Raw genomic sequence first — 20,843 nt, forward strand, 5'->3', positions numbered from 1 at the left:
GTGGGCTTTGTTGCTTCTGAGCTTGATGGCCGCTTGATTACCTTCAAGCCTTTAAGACCCCAGACACTATACTTTTTGATAGCCGGGCACCATCAGCTTTCTTCGCCACATTTGCTTATGCTAGGCGTGTTTTTATCAGAGTTCCAGGAGTTAGTTGCTGAGTGAGTCAATGCACGTGTCCACACCCTTCCCCATCGTGCTCCACTCCCTGAATTAATCTCCTGATATAAGTCTGGACACGAAATATCGTTGCCATTTAAAATCGCATATTAAAGTCATTTTAACTGTACAATTTAACTACGTATATGATTTATCATTTATAGGTTGAAAAATATTGAAAAAGAAATTGAAGAGAAAAGAATGAAGGTTTTTAATATTCGGTCTGTAGATGACCCCCTTCGACTTGGTCAGCTCAAAGGAAATCACTTTGACATTGTCATCAGAAATTTAGCACAGCAAATAAATGATTCTGGGCAGCTGAAAGAGAGAATTTTGGAGGCAATAGAAAATGTTAAGGTAAGAAAATGCAATTTTAAAATAGAGTATTAAGGAAATCTTTCTATCTCCTCTCTTTCTACTATTGAAGCAAAAAAGGATTAAAAATCAACAACCTTTTTCTTAGAGCCAGTTGGCTTATATTTTGTACTTTCTTAATGTATGTTTTTATTAAAACAAGTATTAATGTGATTTAAAAGTACATTTACCAAGAATCTAATAAATATATAGACCAGAGATCATCTAGACCAAAGTCAACAAAAAGTTTTTCCTCCTTTTAATTAAAAGATCATTTTATTATGGCCTCCTACAGCTCTTATAACAATCCATACATCAATTGTATCAAGCGTATTTGTACATGTGTTTGCCACCATTATTTTCTAAACATTTACTTTGTATTTGAGCCCTAGGTATCAGCTCCTCTTTTTTCCCTTCTCTCCCCCTCCCACCCCCATGACCCCTGGATAAATTATAACTTATTTTTATTTTCATGTCTTACACTGAATGCTGTCTCCCTTCACCCACGGTTTCTGTGGTTCCCCTGGTGTGTGTGTGTGTGTGTGTGTGTGTGTGTATCATTGTGATACCACCTTCTTCCCCTCCTCTCCCCACTTCCCCCCTCCCCCCTTGATATTGCTACTCCCATTCCTGTTCCTGGATTCTGAATATTTTTTTAAAGGCCTAGATAACAAATATTAATTGTTTGGCTTTGCAGTGTATGTTTTCTGTAGTAATTACTCATGACTATGGTAGTATGAAAGCAGTTATAAATAATATAAATGAAGGAGCATGGGTGTATTCTAATAAAACTTTATTTACAAAAATAAGTGTCAAACCTGCATGGACTTGTGGGTCTAGTTGGCATACTCTTGATAGATCAGTAATCTTCAACCTGGGAAACATATATATATTTGTATATATATATTGCCTCTAGTGGTCAATCTCTACTGGAAAGAGAGAATTTTGGAGGCAATAGAAAATGTTAAGGTAAGAAAATGCAATTTTAAAATAGAGTATTAAGGAAATCTTCATATATCCTCTCTTTCTACTATTGAAGCAAAAAAGGATTAAAAATCATACTTGTTTTAATAAAAACATACATTAAGAAAGTACAAAATATAAGCCAATTGGCTCTAAGAAAAAGGTTGTTGATTTTTTTTAAATATATATTGCCTCTAGTGGTCAATCTCTACTGCTAAAACAATAAAATAACAGTTTGGAGTGGGGCTTCCACATCTGCTTAAAGACAACAACAACAACAAAAGTGCCCTAAGTGATTCTTCTGTAGTTAACCTTGAGAAACACTGGTCTAAGTTTCTTGGCACGAAGACTGTTAGGCACAATTTTATTAAAACAAAAAACTGATTTTTCATCTGTACTGTCTTATGCAAAAGAAAATAACTTCCAATCAAAGGTCTTTTGAGTCTAGCATATCCACCTATTGGTAGTAGTTCCTTGATTATATAGTCTTCCTATGGCTTTTCCCCCCTTGATCTACTAAAAATTCGATATATTTTGCAATCAACCTGTTAACATAATAATGTTTTTTAAAAGGGAGGCGTTTCCTCCAAGCTATGATAGAGTTTATTGATCACCTGTCCTTCATTTATTGCTTAAAGACATACGATTTTCAAATTTCCATTGGGAATCATTTTAGCTTTAGCAAAATTTTATTTAGTTTTATGATCAGGAAAAGGGGTTAAGAATCCCTCAAATCAATGAATCTTTGTTGTTGTTGTTGTTTTTGGATTAGGGAAAACATTATAGAATTGTTTATTGTAAAAAGAGAATTGTTTATTTATGATTTATTTTGTTGAGCATATGCACAGCAGAACAGGCCACCATTCCACAGTTTTCATTCTTGACATTCCTTTTAGCTGTGCAACCAGGCTCCCTTCGTTTTCAGTTTGTTCTCCTCCATTAGCATAAAGTCACAGTGCCACAAAGTTCCTAGAGAATCTCTCAGACTGCCCTTGTCCTTTTGAGCCCATATAGATGGGGATGAAAAGACTGCGACATTCAGGGCAACCATTCTTTATCGTGAAGTCGCTTGGTGTTTCGGAGCCTGAGAAGATATTTTTGGTTGGAGGTTAAAGCTGATCTCTGAGCGGTAGCTTACCCCTGTTTGATCAGAGTCTTTAAGAAGTTTTTGAAATTTTATTTAGACAATTACAACTCTGATTGCTATAAACTGAAAATTGTTTAGACTGCATCTAACCTTCAACCGTTTAAATGGATCATTTATACTCTGGCTACTTCAGGATACTATCTGATACACTTTTCTACCATTGAAGTAATTAAAAGTATTTAACGATGACATTTAATATGAATATTTATTTTATCTGCAAGTACTTTCTGTAAAGGGCATGAGGCAAGGACCCAGTTCCTTTAGTTCCGTGCCCATAACCATTTGTCTCAGCATTTCTTCATTGACTGATCCTTGATTTGGTACTCAATAATCACTGTTGGCTGAATAAGTGCAGTATAGAGAATCCTTTAATTTTTTAGGAAACCACCTGGGTCTGAATCTTTTTCTACATGAGAACACATTTAATCAATTTCTTTAATTACAAAAACAGAAAAGAATAAGGTGTTTAACTTCCCTCAGAAAAGACTTGATGGAGCTGTGGGAAAGGGACCCAGTTACATCCTCAAGGACTACCTGTACCACAAGCATTTCTCAGGCCATTTGGTCCCCGTCTGCATATTGCTGATTACATATTTTGACACAATAATTGTACTTAACAACACTTTTAATTAATTAAACATTTTTGTATTCACAGAGTAAAGGTTTTGTGAATTACTATGGACCTCAGAGATTTGGGAAGGGAAGGAAGGTTCATACAGACCAAATTGGATTAGCTTTGCTGAAGAGTGAAATGGTATGAATTTTAAAAATATGATCTTACCTGTTTGTCAGTTATACTTATTACCTAAGCCAGCTCTTTACTCTCAGTCCTAGCATATAAAGGCACATATGCACACACATGCCATGTATATTATACTATTAAATATTAACTGAACAGCACTTCAGTTCTGGGTAATAATCACAAAAAAGCAAACTGATTTGACCTTTTCTTGTGTTTAATACTTACTCTAGACAAAATGTGATTAGTCTATTAAAGCTCTAGTTTTAGAAAATCAAGAGGCCAACTTTTAGCCTAATATAAGAAAGACTAACAGCTGTTGAAAGGAATGGAGCTTCCTGTTTCTCACAGAATTTTAAGCAAATGACTACCCTCGTACCTCTTTAGGCTTCATATTCCTTCCTCCTGAATTATTTTGTTTAACTTTGTTATAGTATTACTTATTTATTGCTAAATGACAACTTAAGTCACAACTGAAAGCCTGAATCAGTAGTTACTGTCTCATGTGACTTAGGCGCATGCATGTTCTTCCTGTCTCGTGGTGTGTTCAGTCTCTGGCAGACTACACACTGCTGTCAGGGCTATTGTCTCTGAAGATCTGACTCGGGCTAGAGGATCTGCTTTGCATAGCTCTTTGGCGAGGTTTCGGTCTATTGCTACACGCTATGGATACCATGGGTTTCTCCAGGGAGAGCAGTCCAAGACGCAACCAAGTGAGGCAGATCGAAACAGGAACCACAGTGTCTTTTATGACCTAATCTTTTTTCCCCCCAACATTTTGATTGGCACATAAAATATCATACAATTGAATAATCCAATCGTTCAATCATATCAAGGGGAATTGTACCATCAGCTCCATATCTATCATAGTGTATCCCCCACCCTGCATAGTTAAATTACCTTTAAAACGAGTTGTGCAATCATGATCAGTTCTAGTGCTCCACCTTCCCCCCTCCTTCTTTCATTATTTACTCCTGAAATCCCCTTTCCCTCCCTATCACCCATCCCCCACCCCTGCATTCCCTATAACACCTCGTATCAGTTATTATCACTATATTTCCATTTCTCCTGTGCTTCACCACTGGGAAACCCAAAAGAAGACAATGAAAAACAAATGGCGCTAAGGTGGTAAAGATAAGATCATATCGATATAAGGACAAAAATACAAATAATGTGTGAGAGGGAGAAGACCCCATCAACATTCAAGAAGCCAGGGAAGAAATTTATATCATGTAACCTCTTAAGAGATATTTGATCTAGAACAGATTCAGGTTGGGTCTGTAGGGAGGCCAACTGGCCAGATATTGAGCCCCATTCTGTATAATCAAGATTACAATGGTCTGCCTTTTAGTAAGGCTGCTCTAGCCTTTGGCTAGAGCTGATTTTCCAGCAGCTGAGGCTGACTAGATAGTCTGCATAAGAGGTTTGGGTTCCCACTATCCGCCATAGCCGTCTCCAAATTGGGTGTTCATAGTCGTACCTCTGATATTTTTCTTTTCGCCATATTCAAAGTTTGTAATTGACGTCTTTGGATCACTAGCTGATGTGCTGCTTCTGTGTGGACTTAGTTGACTCCTTGCTTAGATGGCTGCTTGCTTGAATTATAAACCTTTTAGACTTCAGACACTATTCTGATTGATAGGCAGGCACCATCTGCTTTCTTTGCCACACTTTGCTGTAGCACCCTTATCTTCAGTGATCATTTCATAAAGATGAGTACTGAGCTGGGTCATGATGTAAGAATTAATTGTTCTTAAATTGGAGCTAGGATTCAATGTGAGCCTAGACTCATTCCTGGAGCTATACTTTTTTTTTTTTTTTAATTTTCTGTTACTTGGGAATTAATACATATGTCATATCATTCCATAGTTCAATCATGTCAAATATAATTGTATAATTGCTTCTGTAATGAGTCTCCAAACATACTTTTCCTTCCTGGACTTCTTGATGTCATCTCTTTCCTATCTGTCCCACCCCTCTACATCACCCCTCCCCTGAAACCCTTGTTCTGTTTCTTTCCCTATAGGCTTAATATCCTTGGGTTTCATTTACCAAAAAACAGAGAAACAAATGACAAAACTTCAAGTGGGTGACCCCCAATGACGACACACCTTTGAGTTACACCTTAATACACACAGGCATAAGCAACATATAACATAATGGCTATCACAGGATTGCCGGAATAATACGTTTTTTAATACGGCCTCCGAGGCGTTGATGTAGCGAGATCTTGTTTGTCCATCAACCAAGAGCACATCACTCTTGTTACCACTCTTCGGTTTCCTCAGACTAGGACCTCCTCTCGAAAGTGACGCACTTTCATTTCTGCCGCAGTCTATTACTCACACAACCCTGCACATCGTGGGAGGGGACCACACAAAGACAAGGCTACAGCATCATTGGGAGCCCTCTTCACATGGCTTCCCCAACCAAAATGCCATTCTTTCTTTCTTTTGCTTGATGCATCCTTTATTTCGCACCAAACTTTTGACGTCTCAACTTAAATATCAGCAGTATCTGAATCCCTGAGACAAAGTGAATGTTTATGTTGTGACCTGGTAGCCTCCTGGATCCTTCCTCGTGGGTTTCATCAACATATTATTATTTATTCAGTCTTTGCCAGTAGACAGCAGACTTGGAGAGGGCAGCGGCCCATGTCTTGCTTGCTCAACCTTCAGCATCCACCACTCTGTCTATAGAACATGATGGTGTTTAATGCTATTTGTTTGAATGAAGTAGCTTCTTAGTAAATATTTGTTGACATAATGAATCCCTTGAAAGTAGATTGAGTGGGGTCCTGGGCTAACTGTCCCATTTGGGGGATTCTTACTCTAAGACACAATCGGAAATGAATCCTAGTGATTAAATACAGGAACTAGGTATAGATGCCATTTTAAAAAAGTGAAAAACAAGCATTTTTTCATCTATTTAGGCGTGAAAAGAAAATATTAAAGTTAGCTATTAATTTTGAGACCAAAGAATCCAGGGAATTAAAAGTAATAATGCAATCTAAATGGTCTGTCATTTCTCTGTTTCTTCACCCATTTTGTTGTGTGTTCAGTAAGTTAGAATATACATAGATAGACACATAGATGGGGAAGTATGTTACATAATCTGCTAACTGCAAGAACAGCGGTTCAAACCCATCAGTTGCTCCTTGGGAGAAAGACAAGACCGTCTGCTCCTGTCCACATGTACAATGTCAGAAATCCTAAGGAGCAGTTCTGCCCTGTCCTTCGTGTTGCTGCCTGTCAAAATCAACATGATGGCATTGGGTTTCATTTGACATATGAGTTTGTCTACTTGTTTACACTTTGCATGCATTGTATAAATAAAGGTAAAGAATGAATGAAGAGGGACATAGTATTTTAAAGCAATCTATGAAGTTTCTTGTAGAGAAGGCTTATTTATAAATTTAGGATTGACTGTTTACTTTTCTAAAGCCTAAAGTTATATTGAAAGCATAAAATATTCTTAAAAGTCTGTTTTTGTTTTGTTTTGTAAGATGCTAGTGAATAACCATCTGTTTTTAAGCAAATAATTTATCATTTTTGTCATGTAATGCGTATTTTCTTTCTTGGTTTCACAAGGTGAAAGCTGTAAAGTTATTTCTTACACCAGAAGACTTGGATGATCCTGTAAATAGAGCAAAGAGATATTTTCTTCAAACTGGTATTTAAAAGCTTTTTGCCTCATGCATATCCATGCAGACACGTACTATATGTAAACGTTTTGTTAGGGGAAGGTCATGCTTTGCAGCGTAAATGTGACAAGAAATAGATTTGGGATGCACTCGACCTGTAATCATTTTATTACATGTCCAACGCACTGTATTTTTGGCAATATCTCAGGGACTTTTACCTGGCTTAACCCAAGCTTAACTGATTTGTGCCATTCAGCAATAGTTTAGAGGTTATATGGGTAAAAAAGAAATATACCAAACTCTCTGAGGAAATGTTGTGGTTAGGTACATTCAAATTGACCTTAATTCATAACAACTCTGCATGATGGAATAGAACTACCTCATACTGTTTTCTAGACTTTAATCTTTACAAGGGAAGACTGCCAGACCTTCCATAGAACTGCTGGGAAGATTCAAACTACTACTAGTCTTTCACTAGCAGCCAAGAACAGAGCCTGGTTCCGATAGGACTTCTTAGGGGCTCCAAAAAATTCTAAACTAATACTGATGGCAGCATGGTACACTCCGATGAGACTTACACTGAAAAAAGTTAACTTGTGATATTCAGTGCTGGAGAGTGATTTTCCTCTATTTCCCATGTAGCCCCGACTGTCACCTTGAAGTGTCTTGAGTGTATCGATGAGGATGATGGTATTTGTGTAGACTACTTAATGGGAGGCACAACCAAGAAGTGATCATGGGAATGGCTTCTGGAGTCACGCTGTTAGGGCTTAATCTCAGCTGTAGTCCTTCTTCTCAAGGGGTCCTGGTGTCATAATGGTCACGAGTTGGGCTGCTAACCACAGGGTTGTTAGTTCAAAATTACCAGCCACCCTGTGGGAGAAAGATAGGACTTTCTAATGCCATCAGCAGTTATAGTCTTGGAAACTCACATGGACGGTTCAACCTGTCCTATAGGGTTTCTATGTGTCGACCTTGACTCATGGCAGTGAGTTAGTTTTCCCAACCGTTTGTGCTCCTGCACGTGATTTCATCTCATTATCGTAGTTCCTTATTTGTAGCTTGAGGCCAATTATGGTACCTAAAAGGTGGCTAACTGAGTCCCAGTGATGCAGGCTAACTGAAAGGTGAGGAGCTCAAACCATCACCATCACATCAGTTTTCTCCAGCAGCACTCCATGGAGGAAATTGCCCCAGTTGGCTTCAGTGATGCTTACAGCCGAGTGAACCGTATGGGGCGGTTCTGTTCTGTCCTATAAGTGAAAATTGACTTGGTGGCACACAGCAGCAACAACAAAAGATTATTAAGAGATTTAAATGAGCTAGTGGTCCTGCGGGCTAGGTGTACTACCAACCTCAAGGTCAGTAGTTCAAACCTACCAGCTACTCCACAGAAGAAAGATTAGGCTCTTTTTCCCCATAAAAATGTATAGTTTCTGGAATCTTATTTAGGGTTGTAATGAATAGGAATTGGCTTGATGGTGGTGGGTTTGCTTTTTAATCATAGATATAATACTCTTCAAGTATTTCCTGGTACACTGTAAATGCTATTTAAAATGATTTGTATTTAAATAACAATAACCATTATACTAAGGCATATGCAAGGCATTCATATATTTAGCCAACATACATGTGTATGTTGAATTTCACTCACATTGAAATAAAGGATATCATGATATCCTTTATTTTATCATAAATGATCTACATTCATTTTTAATTGTATGCATATTAAATATGTGTAATCATTATGTGATTTATTTGCTTTTATCTATTGTAGAGTACCCAGAAGAGAATTTACTAATGTCAATGATTTTAAACTTTAATGTGCATAAGAAGAGCCTGGTAAATTTACTAAAAAGCTGTTTCCAAGTCCTTTCCTGAATAAACATCTTTATGGTGGAGTCTGGTCATTGGCATTTTAAATTAAGACATTCTGTTACTAGCAAGGTTTAATAGTAAACCTGAAGGATCTAGATCTCAACTGTTTCTTGTTAAAACTATTCTGTCTGTATAAGTACATGTTGTTGAGAGTGTTAGATGCCGTCAAGTTGATTTTCAGTTGTAGCGACCTGTGTGACAAAGTCCAGCTGCCCCCCAGGGTGCCCTCAGCTGTAATCTGTGCAGGTGCAGGGCCAGGTCATTCTTAGGGAGTGCCTGGCCCCTTGGAAGCACTCATTAACCTTTTGGTCAGCAGCCAAGTGCTTAACTATCGGACCACCAGGGCTCCTTGATAAATGTCCACAAGAGCTCTTTGAATACTCGTCACTGACTCGATGACAATGAGTTGAGTCCCTACCAGGCCAGTATTCTTTATTTTGTGGGATTTGGGGTTTTAATCATCTTAGGTTATCTCCATTGTACGAGAGGGTACCCGCCTATATGCCCCCCCCCCCAAATGGATTTTTTCCCCAAAGCTGTGTATTAAAATTTTTTTTACAAAACAACCTTGGCACCTTCAAAGTACTCTCCATTACACCTCATACATTTGTCAAATCTGCGATTCCATCCTTGGAAACATTTTTCAAACTCATCTGTTTGCATGGCTGACAGCACCTCCCTCATGTTTTTCTTCACCTCTTCTGCTTCATCAAATTGCTGTCCTTTCATGCCCCTCTTCATTCTCAGAAACAAAAAGAAATCTCATGGAGTGAGGTCAGGTGAGGAAGGTGTGTGGGACAAGAGAGGCATGCTGTTTTTACCCCAAACTGGAGCACTGAGATGGCTGCGTGTGCAGGTGCATTGTCATGGTGGCAAACCCTTTCCCCCATCTGCCACAAATCAGGCCTTTTTGGCCATACACTGTTATGCAATCTTTTCAGAACCTCTAATAGAAAGCTTGATTAACAGTCTGACCTGGCGGAAGAAACTCCAAATGCACCGTCCCCCTCAGGTAAAAAACAAACAAACAAATGAGCATCATCTTGATCTTTGGTTTCACTTGATGAGCTTCATTTGGGCGAGGTGACATCTTCTACTGGCTTGATTGAGTTTCCCCTCGGGGCTGTAAGATTAGCACCAGGTCTAGGGACCAGTAATGACCTTGGAGAAACACGCAGGGTCGCACTGGAGCTGTTCTTTCAAAGCATGGTGTATTTCCAGTTGCTGCTCTTTGTCCTGCTCGGTCAGAACCCGAGGCACACATTGCGCAGCAGCCCTCTCCTTCCCACGTCTTCCGTTAAACTTGCTGGACTGAGCTCCCAGATGGTCTGGATAACTTCCCCATCTCTTCAATGATCTGTCTTCGGTCTTGGAGCAGAAATATATGCATTTGTCAATATTTTCTTCTGTTAGGGAAATTGACGGATGTCCAGAACAAGGTTTGCCATCAATCCACATTTCACCTGTTTTGAAATTAGAAAACCACTCTTACCCTTGAAGTTTGCCTTAGAAGCTGTGTGTTCAATATCACAACAGTTTCTGCAGCATTTTTCTGGAGCAGGAAACAAAATTTCACAGCCACATGCTGTTCTCTTAAATTGGCCATCACACACCCACACACAAAAGGTTGGAGTGAAATTGCTTTTACGGAAAAATTCACTGGGTGCACTAACTCAGAGTGAGTTGCTAGATGCTGCCTAGAGGGGAAAATGCGTACGTCAAAAGGTCTGCCTAGTGGAGCTCTTTTCCGTTTTTTTTGTTTGTTTGTTTTTTGGGGGGGAGGGAGGGCCCCCACCTTGTAGAGTAAGGGACCCTGGGAAGCCTTACTAATGTTGTTCTTCTTTTGTTTTTATTTGATTTATTTTAAAAGTTTATTTATTTATTTTAAAACTCCTTTGGTTTTTATTTTTAAAGCAAAAGTAAATTAGAGGACTCTTAGGTTTAATGATCTCTTACTTAAAAAACAAAAAGAAAAATTACCACTCCCCACCTCCCCACCCCGCTAGTCCTCCCCCAACCTCTGAGCTGGTGCTGAGCATCACCTTCACGATGACGCTGGTGAGCAACCACCGTCCACTGTCTCCCATCGACTTGCCTGGCAAAGGTCTTATAACGGTGTTTCTCGTCACCGCAGGGGATGCCAAGGGCACACACTCGCTGATGCCGGACTTCAGGATTCGGGAGAGAGCCGTGCTGGAGTCATTGCATCGCTTTGGCGTGACAGAGGAAGGCTGTATCCAGGCGTGGTTCTCCTTTCCCCATTCAATGCGCATATTCTACGTTCATGCATATAGCAGCAAAATCTGGAACGAGGCAGTGTCCTATAGGCTCGCCACCTACGGGTCCAGAGTGGTGGAGGGCGATTTGGTGTGTTTGGATGGAGATGTCGACGACGCGCCCTTCCCAAATAGTAGAGTAAGTAAGGTGGCCTCACTCTTCCACGGGTAGTCATCACCCCAGAGCAATGAGAACCTGTGGGCAAAGTTTATTTACCTGTTTAATTTACTACTATTGGCCCCTGCTCCTGCTTTTCTGCTGTCAGCTGAGGCTTAGCCTGTATCAGACAATGAAGAAATGAAACCAGTCAGTGGAATGAAGTGAAAAGTACAGAGGTGGTCAAACACCATTAAAGAACGCTTCAGTACAGAACGAACAAACATCAATAGTACACCGATCAACCCACTTAAAAAAAGACAGGAAAGCGTCGCCGAGGAGGCTGCCATTCCAACCCACTCTGGGGAGTCTCTCCCAGGCCCCAGGGAATGAACTGCTGTTGCCGACCTGGGCCCTGGAGAGCTGATTCTCCGCTTTTATGTTACTATCCCCAGGAAAGGGATTCTTCAGTGTGTTTATTTTATAGAAATGTGATTTTTACACTTGCGCTTCCTTTTCTCAACAACGTTTCAGAGATCTATCCATATACATCTATCTTACTCCTTTTAATTACATAGGTTTTGATTTTTTTATTTCAATTTTTTATGGAGCCTGTAACTTTGAAATTCATGCTGTTATCGTTTAATGCAGAAAAACCTCAAAAGCATCATCTTTTCCAACAAGGGCCAGGGATTCCGGTCTTGGTGATAATGAATGGCCTGCTTTGGGTGACATGTCTAGATGCAAACCAACCCTGGGGATCTGGAGTCTGTGATAGGCTAAGCCGGTGGTACAAGGGCTCCTTTCTGGGAGTATCTCTGAACCGGGAAAACGAGAGTGCCAGGAAAAAGGAGAGAGTAAGGATTAATTAAACCAAAAACTATAATTGAGGCTTGCTTTGCTAGGGCATTAAATGGCTGGTGTAGAAATATTCGATAAGAAAATGTTCACGAGGAGGCAGCATAAATTAAATCTCTTGCTGTCATGTCCATTCTGGCCAACGGCAACCTCCTGTGTTCGCGCAGTAGACTTGCTCTCCATAGAGCTTTCTCGGCAATAATCTTGACCGAAGCAGATCTCACAGCCTTTCTTAATGGCGGAGTTTGCACCACAAACTTTTGGCTAGTAGTTGAGCCCGAATCATTTGTGCCACCTTGAGACTGTGCTTCAGTTATTAAGAATGGCAATTGAATTCAGACACAATCACAGACTATGTAAAAAGGTAAAAGGGAAATACCGCAGCATCGTGGCTTTATTTCATCTACTGTGAATGGAGAAAGAGAGGCATGTCAACAATTTCTTTGTGGTCAATAATGAAAAATCATTGGTTTTTACACCTTCCAGAAAACAAAGATCAATTTGAATATGCTCTGAGCATTGTTTTGTAAGTCACCCGTTTCTAATGAAGATTTTTAAAGGTTACTTTAACGAGACTTAGCAGCTCTCTCTGAAATGCCTGCCTTCTAAAATTTCCTTGCTCCAAATACATTTACAAAGACAGTTTGTAAACAGAGTGTGTCTGTTTTTCTTTTTGGAGATAAGGTGAACACAGAACCTTTTCTTCTCCGTAACTTCTTAGTGCCCCTTTTACTCGCAGTAGAAGGCATCTTTGTGTGTTTCAAGGCCCACCTTTGTATGCTGTTACGTAGCACTGAGAAAAGACAAGGCAGAACCTAGAGGCTCAAAACTTGAACTATGAAAAGGTAAAGGACAGAATGCAAATTTTAATAAATGTTATATGGAGCATTTAATATTTTGCATCTGAAAAACTGAAAAATTACTCTGACTTCTTATTTTGATAGAATTACTAGAGACTGGTAGTTACATACTCTGTTGTCAATTTGAAACTTAAGAGTGAAAGGGTGGGGTTTAGCTTGTCAGTCAGGTTGCAGCTTGATGACCTCATTTGGAGGCGCTAAGGAGATAAATAGCTCACTGGAGCCAGGACGCACACTCACTCCCGACGTGACATTCCTCTTGAGAAGACACAAGGAGCTATGCTAGAGCCCTGGAGCTGAAGGAACCACGTGGAGACCCTATCAGCGCTGAGATGCTTCCACTACTACTGGATCTGCAAGGCTTTCCACCCACTGGCCTGTGATTTTCCTGCGTTCAGCATCATTGCATGTGTTCCATGAGGCTGAAGAGGAATTTATGGAATGGTATCAGACATATGGGCTAATATCAGACTTAATCTGGCCTGGCCTGGTATGTTGTTCTCAATTTTCAATTGCTCTTTCTTATACACGTATGAATGTCTATGAATTTGTTTCTCCAGTCTACCCAGACTAATACAGATAGGCATATTTTTATTTCAAGACACTTGGTAGATTCTCTGGTGTACAAGATGGAAAGAAGTGAGTCAGATGGTTAAAAATTTAGGTAAAATTTGTGTTTGGGGAGCAGCCATATTGCCAAAGCATTTTTGTTATTTAATTGACTGCTATCTAGCTGGAGGGAGTTTTCTAAAGATCGGTCATGGTGTTCTTTCTGGCCAGGTTTTATTCAGGCTTATTAACAACCTTCGATATGCAAGTGACGTAATTTTGCCCACTAAAAGGGAGGAAGACTTGAAACACTTGCTGATGAAGATCCAGGATTTCAGCTTTCAACTTAATTGTAAACAAAACAAAAATTCTCACAGCCAGACCAATAGATAACATCAGGAAAAATGTAGAAAAGATTGAAGTTGTCAAGGATTGGCTCCACAATCAGTGCTCATGGAAACAGCAGTCAGGCGATCAAATGACACATTGCATTGGGTAAATCTGTAGCACAAGGTGTTGAAAAGCAAGAATGCTTCAATATGGCATAATGATCAACATTTTTTGGATTGACATAAATCTGCTGCCCGAGACTTCTTTAACGTGTTGGAAAGCACAGATGACACTTTAGGAACTGAGATGCACCTGACCCAAGACAAGGAATTTTCATTTGCCACATGTGCATGTGAAAGTTGGCCATTGACTAAAGAAGATAAAAGAAGCATCAATACATTTGAGTTAAAGTGCTGGTGGGGAATTTAGAAAGTACCATAGATAGACTGGCAAAAGAAAGAAATTTGTCTTGGAAGAAGTACAACTAGAATGCTCCTTAGAAACAAGGAGGACAAGATGCCATCTTATGTATTTTGGACATGTTACAGAAGAGACCAGTCCTTTGGTAAACTAGACGTGCAGCAAAAAAGAGGAAGCCCCAAAGCAGCTGCATCGGCACAGTGGCTGCGATGAAGGGCTCGGAGCTAACACTTGTGAGGGGGGCACGGAACTGGGCAGTATTTCATTCTGTTGTCCATAGGGGTGCTAGGAGTCAGAGCTGGCTTGAAGGCACCTAACACCAATAACAACAACAACTCAGTAATTAGCAAAATGTTGTGAAAGACTAAAATCAGGAAGTGATCATTCAAAAGAAATCATAAACTCATGTATTTCCTGGTCGGACCACATCTGGGATTTTATGTCCATTTTTGAGTAGCTGTTAACCAACCAACAAACCCAAAATGAGAAATAAAAGAACATTACTAATAAAAGTAAGAAGTAAGAGGGAAGCAAGCAAATCTAGAGGGGATCCAGCCTCTATAAGAATGACAGATGCTGTAGAAATAGGGAATGAAACAAATCCTGGTGGGATAGTTAGTTGCCTTTACACTTGAGTTCTCATGTGGAAGAAAGGGCAGACTTATTCTTTGACATCCCAGAGCCACGTCACCCAGGCTGAGAGTATCATACATCTCTTCTTGATAACAACTGTTGTTGTAGTGTTTGCAATTGAGTCAGTTGTAACTCAGAATGACTCCTTGCAACTCTGTCACAGTAGAACTGCCGTCTAGAGTTTCCTAGGCTGTCATAATTATAGAAGCAAGTCATCTGGCCATCCTCCGGGGAAGCCATGGAATGGATTTGAATTGCCAACTTTGCAGTTAACCATTGAGCGTTTTCGTAGACATGCTCACAACTTGCTGTATTAAGATGCTATTGGATGCAGAGTTATTTCAAAGGGGCAGAGTTTTGGCTCTGCTTCATAATTTAGAAAAATATTGTTGGTGACGAGATGAAAGCTGTGCTCTCAGAGGTGTAAGTCGTCCAGTATTCTTGGTGTATTACAACGTTCATTAACATGGGTTTAAAGTGCCAAAAAATTCTCATTTGTATTGAGTTCATTCTTCCAGAAATAAAATGGGAAAGATCTTGTGTGGGCAGACCCATATTCAACATAAAAGTTGTATTTTTCCATAACAGATTTAGGGAATTGATGGACTTTGGAACATGTGGGTACCATCTATATTTTTATTTATTTTTATAAACAGGTTCATCTAGTAACTGAAGAAGAGGAATCAGCTAATATTTACACAATAAATCAGGTAAATTTACTGAAAATTCATATCACTTGGATGTCAATATAGACATTTACTACTCCCCCCCAAATGTTGATCCTGAGTCTCTCTTAAAATATACTTAAATTAATAAATAGTTATATATATAGTAAAAATCATCCTTCTCAGTTTACAGTTCTATGAGATGTGCTAATTGTTTACCTAACACAAATACTGACATAGAACAATTCCATGTCTCCCTAACATTTCTCATGCCTTGACCGTAGGTAACCTCTCTCTATATCCTCAGCCACGGATGCATGTTCTGTTCAGATAGTTTGGTCTTTGAAGCAATGTATTATTAGTCTGTCGCATGTGTTGTCTGGCTTCTTTAACCTAACATCGTGGATTTGAAATTTATCCATGTTGTTTGTTTGTATTGTGAGTTTTTTGCCTTGTTCCTTTATCCACTTGGGTAAAGGTACCAGTCTAGAAAAAGTGTTTAGAAGTCAAAGCATACTGCAATGTGTTTTTCTAAGCAGCAGGGAAAATAAATATCATATTTGCTGCTCCTTGTTCACTTTCTTGCTTTTGAAGAAGGAAGGGTTTTAATTATTCACCAGAATACCAGTTTGTGATTGAGCAGTCAGTCTGGATTTTTTTTCCAGAATGTCTACCCTTTATGTTATAGAAAGAATATGTTTATAGTATTGCATTATTCTTTATAGATTAAGTCTCCATTGACTAATTAAACGTACTCAAACTTCTTTGCCCTTCTCTTTGTATAACTGTGTCTTGTCCAATAATGATAGATCTGAATGGTTCACCTTGGTTATTGTGAGAGCCCTGATTCTAGTTGCTTCTTTTATTTCCCTAGAAGCATTAAAAATAATGTATTATTCAATAGGATGTATTAGGGTGATTTTAATACTGAGATTATGACATTGTTTTATAGACCAGGTCTCAGCCATAAAAGTAAATTTAAAATATGATTACACATCCGATATATGTATATATTATGCCTCTCCCACCTCCCTTTCTCTTTCACAGGTGGTTCTTCCAGTGCTTGGGTACAACATTCAGTACCCAAGGAACAAAGTTGGGCAATGGTACCATGAACTACTTGGCAGAGACGGACTACAATCTTGTAAATTCAGAGTACCTGCTCTGAAATTAAATGCTCCAGGATGCTATCGACAGATACTGAAATATCCTCATAATCTCTCATCCCAGCTGATCGAAGAGTCTGATACGAGTGTCCCGACAGAAGGTTCTTGCATCAGTGGAGCAACTTTATCTTTAGTGATCTCTTTTGATCTGGACTCTTCATGTTATGCTACAGTTTGTTTGAGGGAAATAATGAAGCATGATGTTTAAAACCAACTATTTACCCTTCACATAGTTGTATAGATGTTGTTCTTGGAAGGAAAAGAAGGAAAAAAATTGCTTGATTACCTGCCATGTTTTAAAAGCATCATAATTGTTGTCTCCTTCAAAACATCTAATGCTAGAATATTCCAGAGGCGTGTTGCTAATAAGTGACAATATCTGAATGTAAGTTCAGATCTGCCTGACTCCCAAGGGTATGTTCTTGCTGTTATATCACAGTTAGTACCCTCCACTCTGTGTCAAAAGCTACAATATTTTGGGACCACTAATAACATACACTAACTCCAAGATAACATTAAAGACAAAAACAGTTTAAGGAATGTTTATATCCTCTAGGTCTTTGCTGAAAATGTAGGTGAAATTAGGTTACAATAAAAGTATATGGTTGGAAAGAGAGAGGAAGCATTTTGTTATTTATCATCACCCTCCATGTTTTTTTAAATTGCTGATAAGAAAAATACACTAGGTGAATTTCCCCATTCATGATAGCTAACCCAGGTGGTCATTACCCCTTAATTTCATCCAATTTTATCTCATAAATCATTACCCTTAGCCATTTCATACCAGTTCAAATTGGAGGCAACAAAGACTGGTCGATACTAGCATAAGGAAGTAAAATTCAAAAATGAAAGAACCTATCTGCATCGCAGTGTTTGCTTATCACAGCATATTTAGAAATCATTTCAAAGGCTAGCATTAGCTGGCTTAAGTAAACTATCATCTTGATGGAAAGACATGTAACTATTAAAAATGGCAATGAAGATTTTAATATGAGAAAATGCTTCTCCCTAATAATAGTAATAATAAACATACATGCATGCATATATACATAAACAAATTCAAATATATGAGAGCAGAAAATCCACGGGAAAATTCTATTATCTTCCAATGCTACTTTTCAACAAACTTTTTGAAGTGTGTGTGTGTGTGTGTGTGTGTGTGTGTGATGATCCAAAAATTTGTGGAAATTTTCCATTATTATTTTTTATTTCATTTTTCCATGAACTCTCTGAAGTTGCCTTCTACATATATTACACATGTAGTAAAAACATTAAAAGCAGCTTTTGAAAATGGAACGGTTTAGCATAGTGATTAAAAGCATGGACTTGGAGACAAAATTCCCTAAGTTGATCTTTGACTCTGTCACATAGATCAGTTTATAGATAAAAGCTTGGATAAGAATTTGACACTTCTATGCTTCTGTTTCAGCATCTCTAAAATGAAAACATTAGTATGATGTACTTCATAAGAGCACTGTGAGGCTTTGATGAGTTAATATATGTGAAATAGCTGGCAAAAGTTCTGGACACTTACTGTTGAGTGTTTGCAGATGACGAAGTTGAAAGGGAACAGAAGAAAATGAAAATGTCATACTGTTGAGATGATGGTTTTGGTGATTTTTCAAAATATGAGTTCCTTTTTGGCATCTATTTCTAGCAGTGATCTCAGGACATAAAAATTAGAGATTGTTTCACATTGATTTTTAACAAATGACCTTAAATCAAACATTTAGAAGATTTTTAATATTAATGAGAATTAAATGTCATATGAGGTAGTTAGAAAGTAGTGAGACATCATTCATGGAAGAAACACACCATCCTGTATGATCAAAGGATTATAAATAAAATCCAAATCGGAAGGAGTGAACGGTATCAGAGCTTAAATTCTGCATGCCCACTGTGCAGAAGACTGTGGATGACAGTGGAAGCCCAAAATTCATTTGCAGAGTTTTCACATGGATTAAGTCTCTGGTGAATCCCCTCTGAACATAGTTCAGGGATGTGAATAGCCTTGCTATCAGACAACACTATAAAGTCAATGATAGCAGATGGAGTTAGGTTAAAATCTAACACCTTATCATTGGATATCCCTTTGATCTATTTTAAAGGTTCCGTTTTTAATATTTTCTGCTTTCTTTTTGATTGAGGTTTTTCTAGTCAGTGTTGTCTTTTTTATTTATATGTTTGTTTGCTTCCTGTCTGTGTTTTATATGATTTTCTGTATATGACATCCTGGGAAGGTAGATGTATAGAGACATTAACTGCATTGATAATCACCTAGGGGCATGGCAGGGGAGGTTGAGGGGAAATGAGGGGCTCCCAACAATGAGTCTGGGAAGAAAACCTGAAATTGATTGTGGTGATGATTGCACAATTATTAATATGACTGATTAAATTGTATGATATGTGATGTATATACCAATAAAAGTACTTTTAATAAAGATAGTCTTCCAAAATATTTGTAATGATAAAAATTAGATTGTATTTAATGTGATTAATTATTTATATATATAATTAGAAAATTAGTTGTATACATCATTTTAAAATTATATGCATTTATGTTATAAGAAGAAATTTTAAAATATGTTGAGTAGCAATTTAAAAATATGAACGCTTTAAAATGTGCCATCATCTCTATTATTTCCTGTAGATGGTGCTATAATTTTAGAAATCTTATAGACATGGATTTATAAGTTTTGTGAATACTATGACTATATGTAAAGAATTCATTTTATATATATTTTGTCACCATAAAACATACTGGCATTGTTGATATGAAAAATTATTTTATACACCACTACTATTTGCTGCTATGCTATTCATTTTGGATTTTAAGGACTTTGGTATATATACTTTAGACCACTTGAGGGCAGTCCCTTTGATGGTTTGTATTTTTTTGTATTGTGCCAAGCCTTCAGGAGTTTGAGTGTTGGATTTGTTCGAATTGTCGGGACTATATTTGAAACTGAGCAATACTGTCTAAGGATCAGTAACATAAAACCAACTTGGAAGCTGTTTTTGTATAGATAAAACCACCTGATGTTCTGTGAATTGTATTGCACTGCCGTCGAGTGGACCTATAGGACAGGTGTCCCATGAGTTTCCGAGACTGTTTATGAGAGCATAGAAAGTCCTGTCTTTCTTCTCTGTGGTCTGTCTGCTCTGTGCAACGGCTGGCGATTTTGAACTGCTGACCTTTTGGATCACAGCCAAATGCTTAACCACCTTGCCACCAGGAGTCCATTGAGTTATAATGGATACGCTTATATAACTTTTTAATCAACTAACATTTTTTTTGGTCTGTTATGCCCATTGATGTACTCTGTTGCTAGGTACTATTTTATGTGTTTTTGAAGGCAAGAAACAGCAGGTAGTGTACTGTCTTATTGAAGATCAAACTGATTATTATAGGCTGGGTTCTCTAGAGAAACAAAACTGATAAAGCATACATATTTTGAGAGGGAGGGAGAGGGAGAGAGATTTATCCTTAAGGAAATGGTTCACACGGTTGTAAAGACTGGCAAATTCCAAGTCTGTGTGCAGAAACGGCTTGAGAAAGGGTCCAATCTAACCTACTCTGGCTTTTATATCACCACAAGGGGGAGGGGAGACATGCCTCCACCCTCCCTATTTCTTTATCCTCTTCTTCGGACATCGACTGTTTCTCCCACAGCACTTGACCTGTCTACTGGATTCAATAACTAATTGCAATGGCCACACAGAGCTCATAAATTCACAATTCAGGGGGTTTATTAGGCGAGTTAACAAGTTACCACCAGCTAGGATCAGAGAACAGTCAGGATGTAGTCATTGATCCACATCGGCGCCTGTCCTCAGCCAGCAGGCAAATCTTTCTGGTGCTTGGCCTCTTAACCAAAGCCCCATATCTGACCTTGGGCTTCCCTATTGCTCCGCGGCATGGGTCAGACATACCTCTACTTCTTTCTTCACCCTGTTCTGACACCAATTGTTCTGGCACTCTATTTCTATGCTGGGATCCATAATTCATTGCCATGGTCACAATTATGGAAGTTCATTAGGGAAGGTAATAGATTACCAACAGTAAGGATCAGTCAACAGTAAGGATATAGTCATTGGTCCACAGA

General features: G+C 38.6%; 1 protein-coding gene across 1 annotated transcript in view; it reads left to right on the plus strand.

Annotated features, from left to right (window-relative positions):
* The window catches only part of PUS7L (pseudouridine synthase 7 like), a 31,122-nt gene extending 13,351 nt beyond the window's left edge, over nt 1–17,771 (plus strand). The window contains exons 4-9 of the mRNA XM_004711525.2: nt 324–516; nt 3,279–3,377; nt 6,953–7,034; nt 11,018–11,298; nt 15,563–15,616; nt 16,619–17,771. Of these exons, the coding sequence (XP_004711582.1) occupies nt 324–516; nt 3,279–3,377; nt 6,953–7,034; nt 11,018–11,298; nt 15,563–15,616; nt 16,619–16,945 (1,036 nt within the window). The 3' untranslated portion in view covers nt 16,946–17,771. The remainder of the gene's footprint in view (nt 1–323; nt 517–3,278; nt 3,378–6,952; nt 7,035–11,017; nt 11,299–15,562; nt 15,617–16,618) is intronic.
* The last annotated feature ends 3,072 nt before the right edge of the window (nt 17,772–20,843 follow it).

Source organism: Echinops telfairi, unplaced genomic scaffold (genome assembly GCF_000313985.2).
Source record: "Echinops telfairi isolate 266 unplaced genomic scaffold, ASM31398v2 ScPeMD7_12;HRSCAF=54, whole genome shotgun sequence".
NCBI lineage: Eukaryota > Metazoa > Chordata > Mammalia > Afrosoricida > Tenrecidae > Echinops > Echinops telfairi.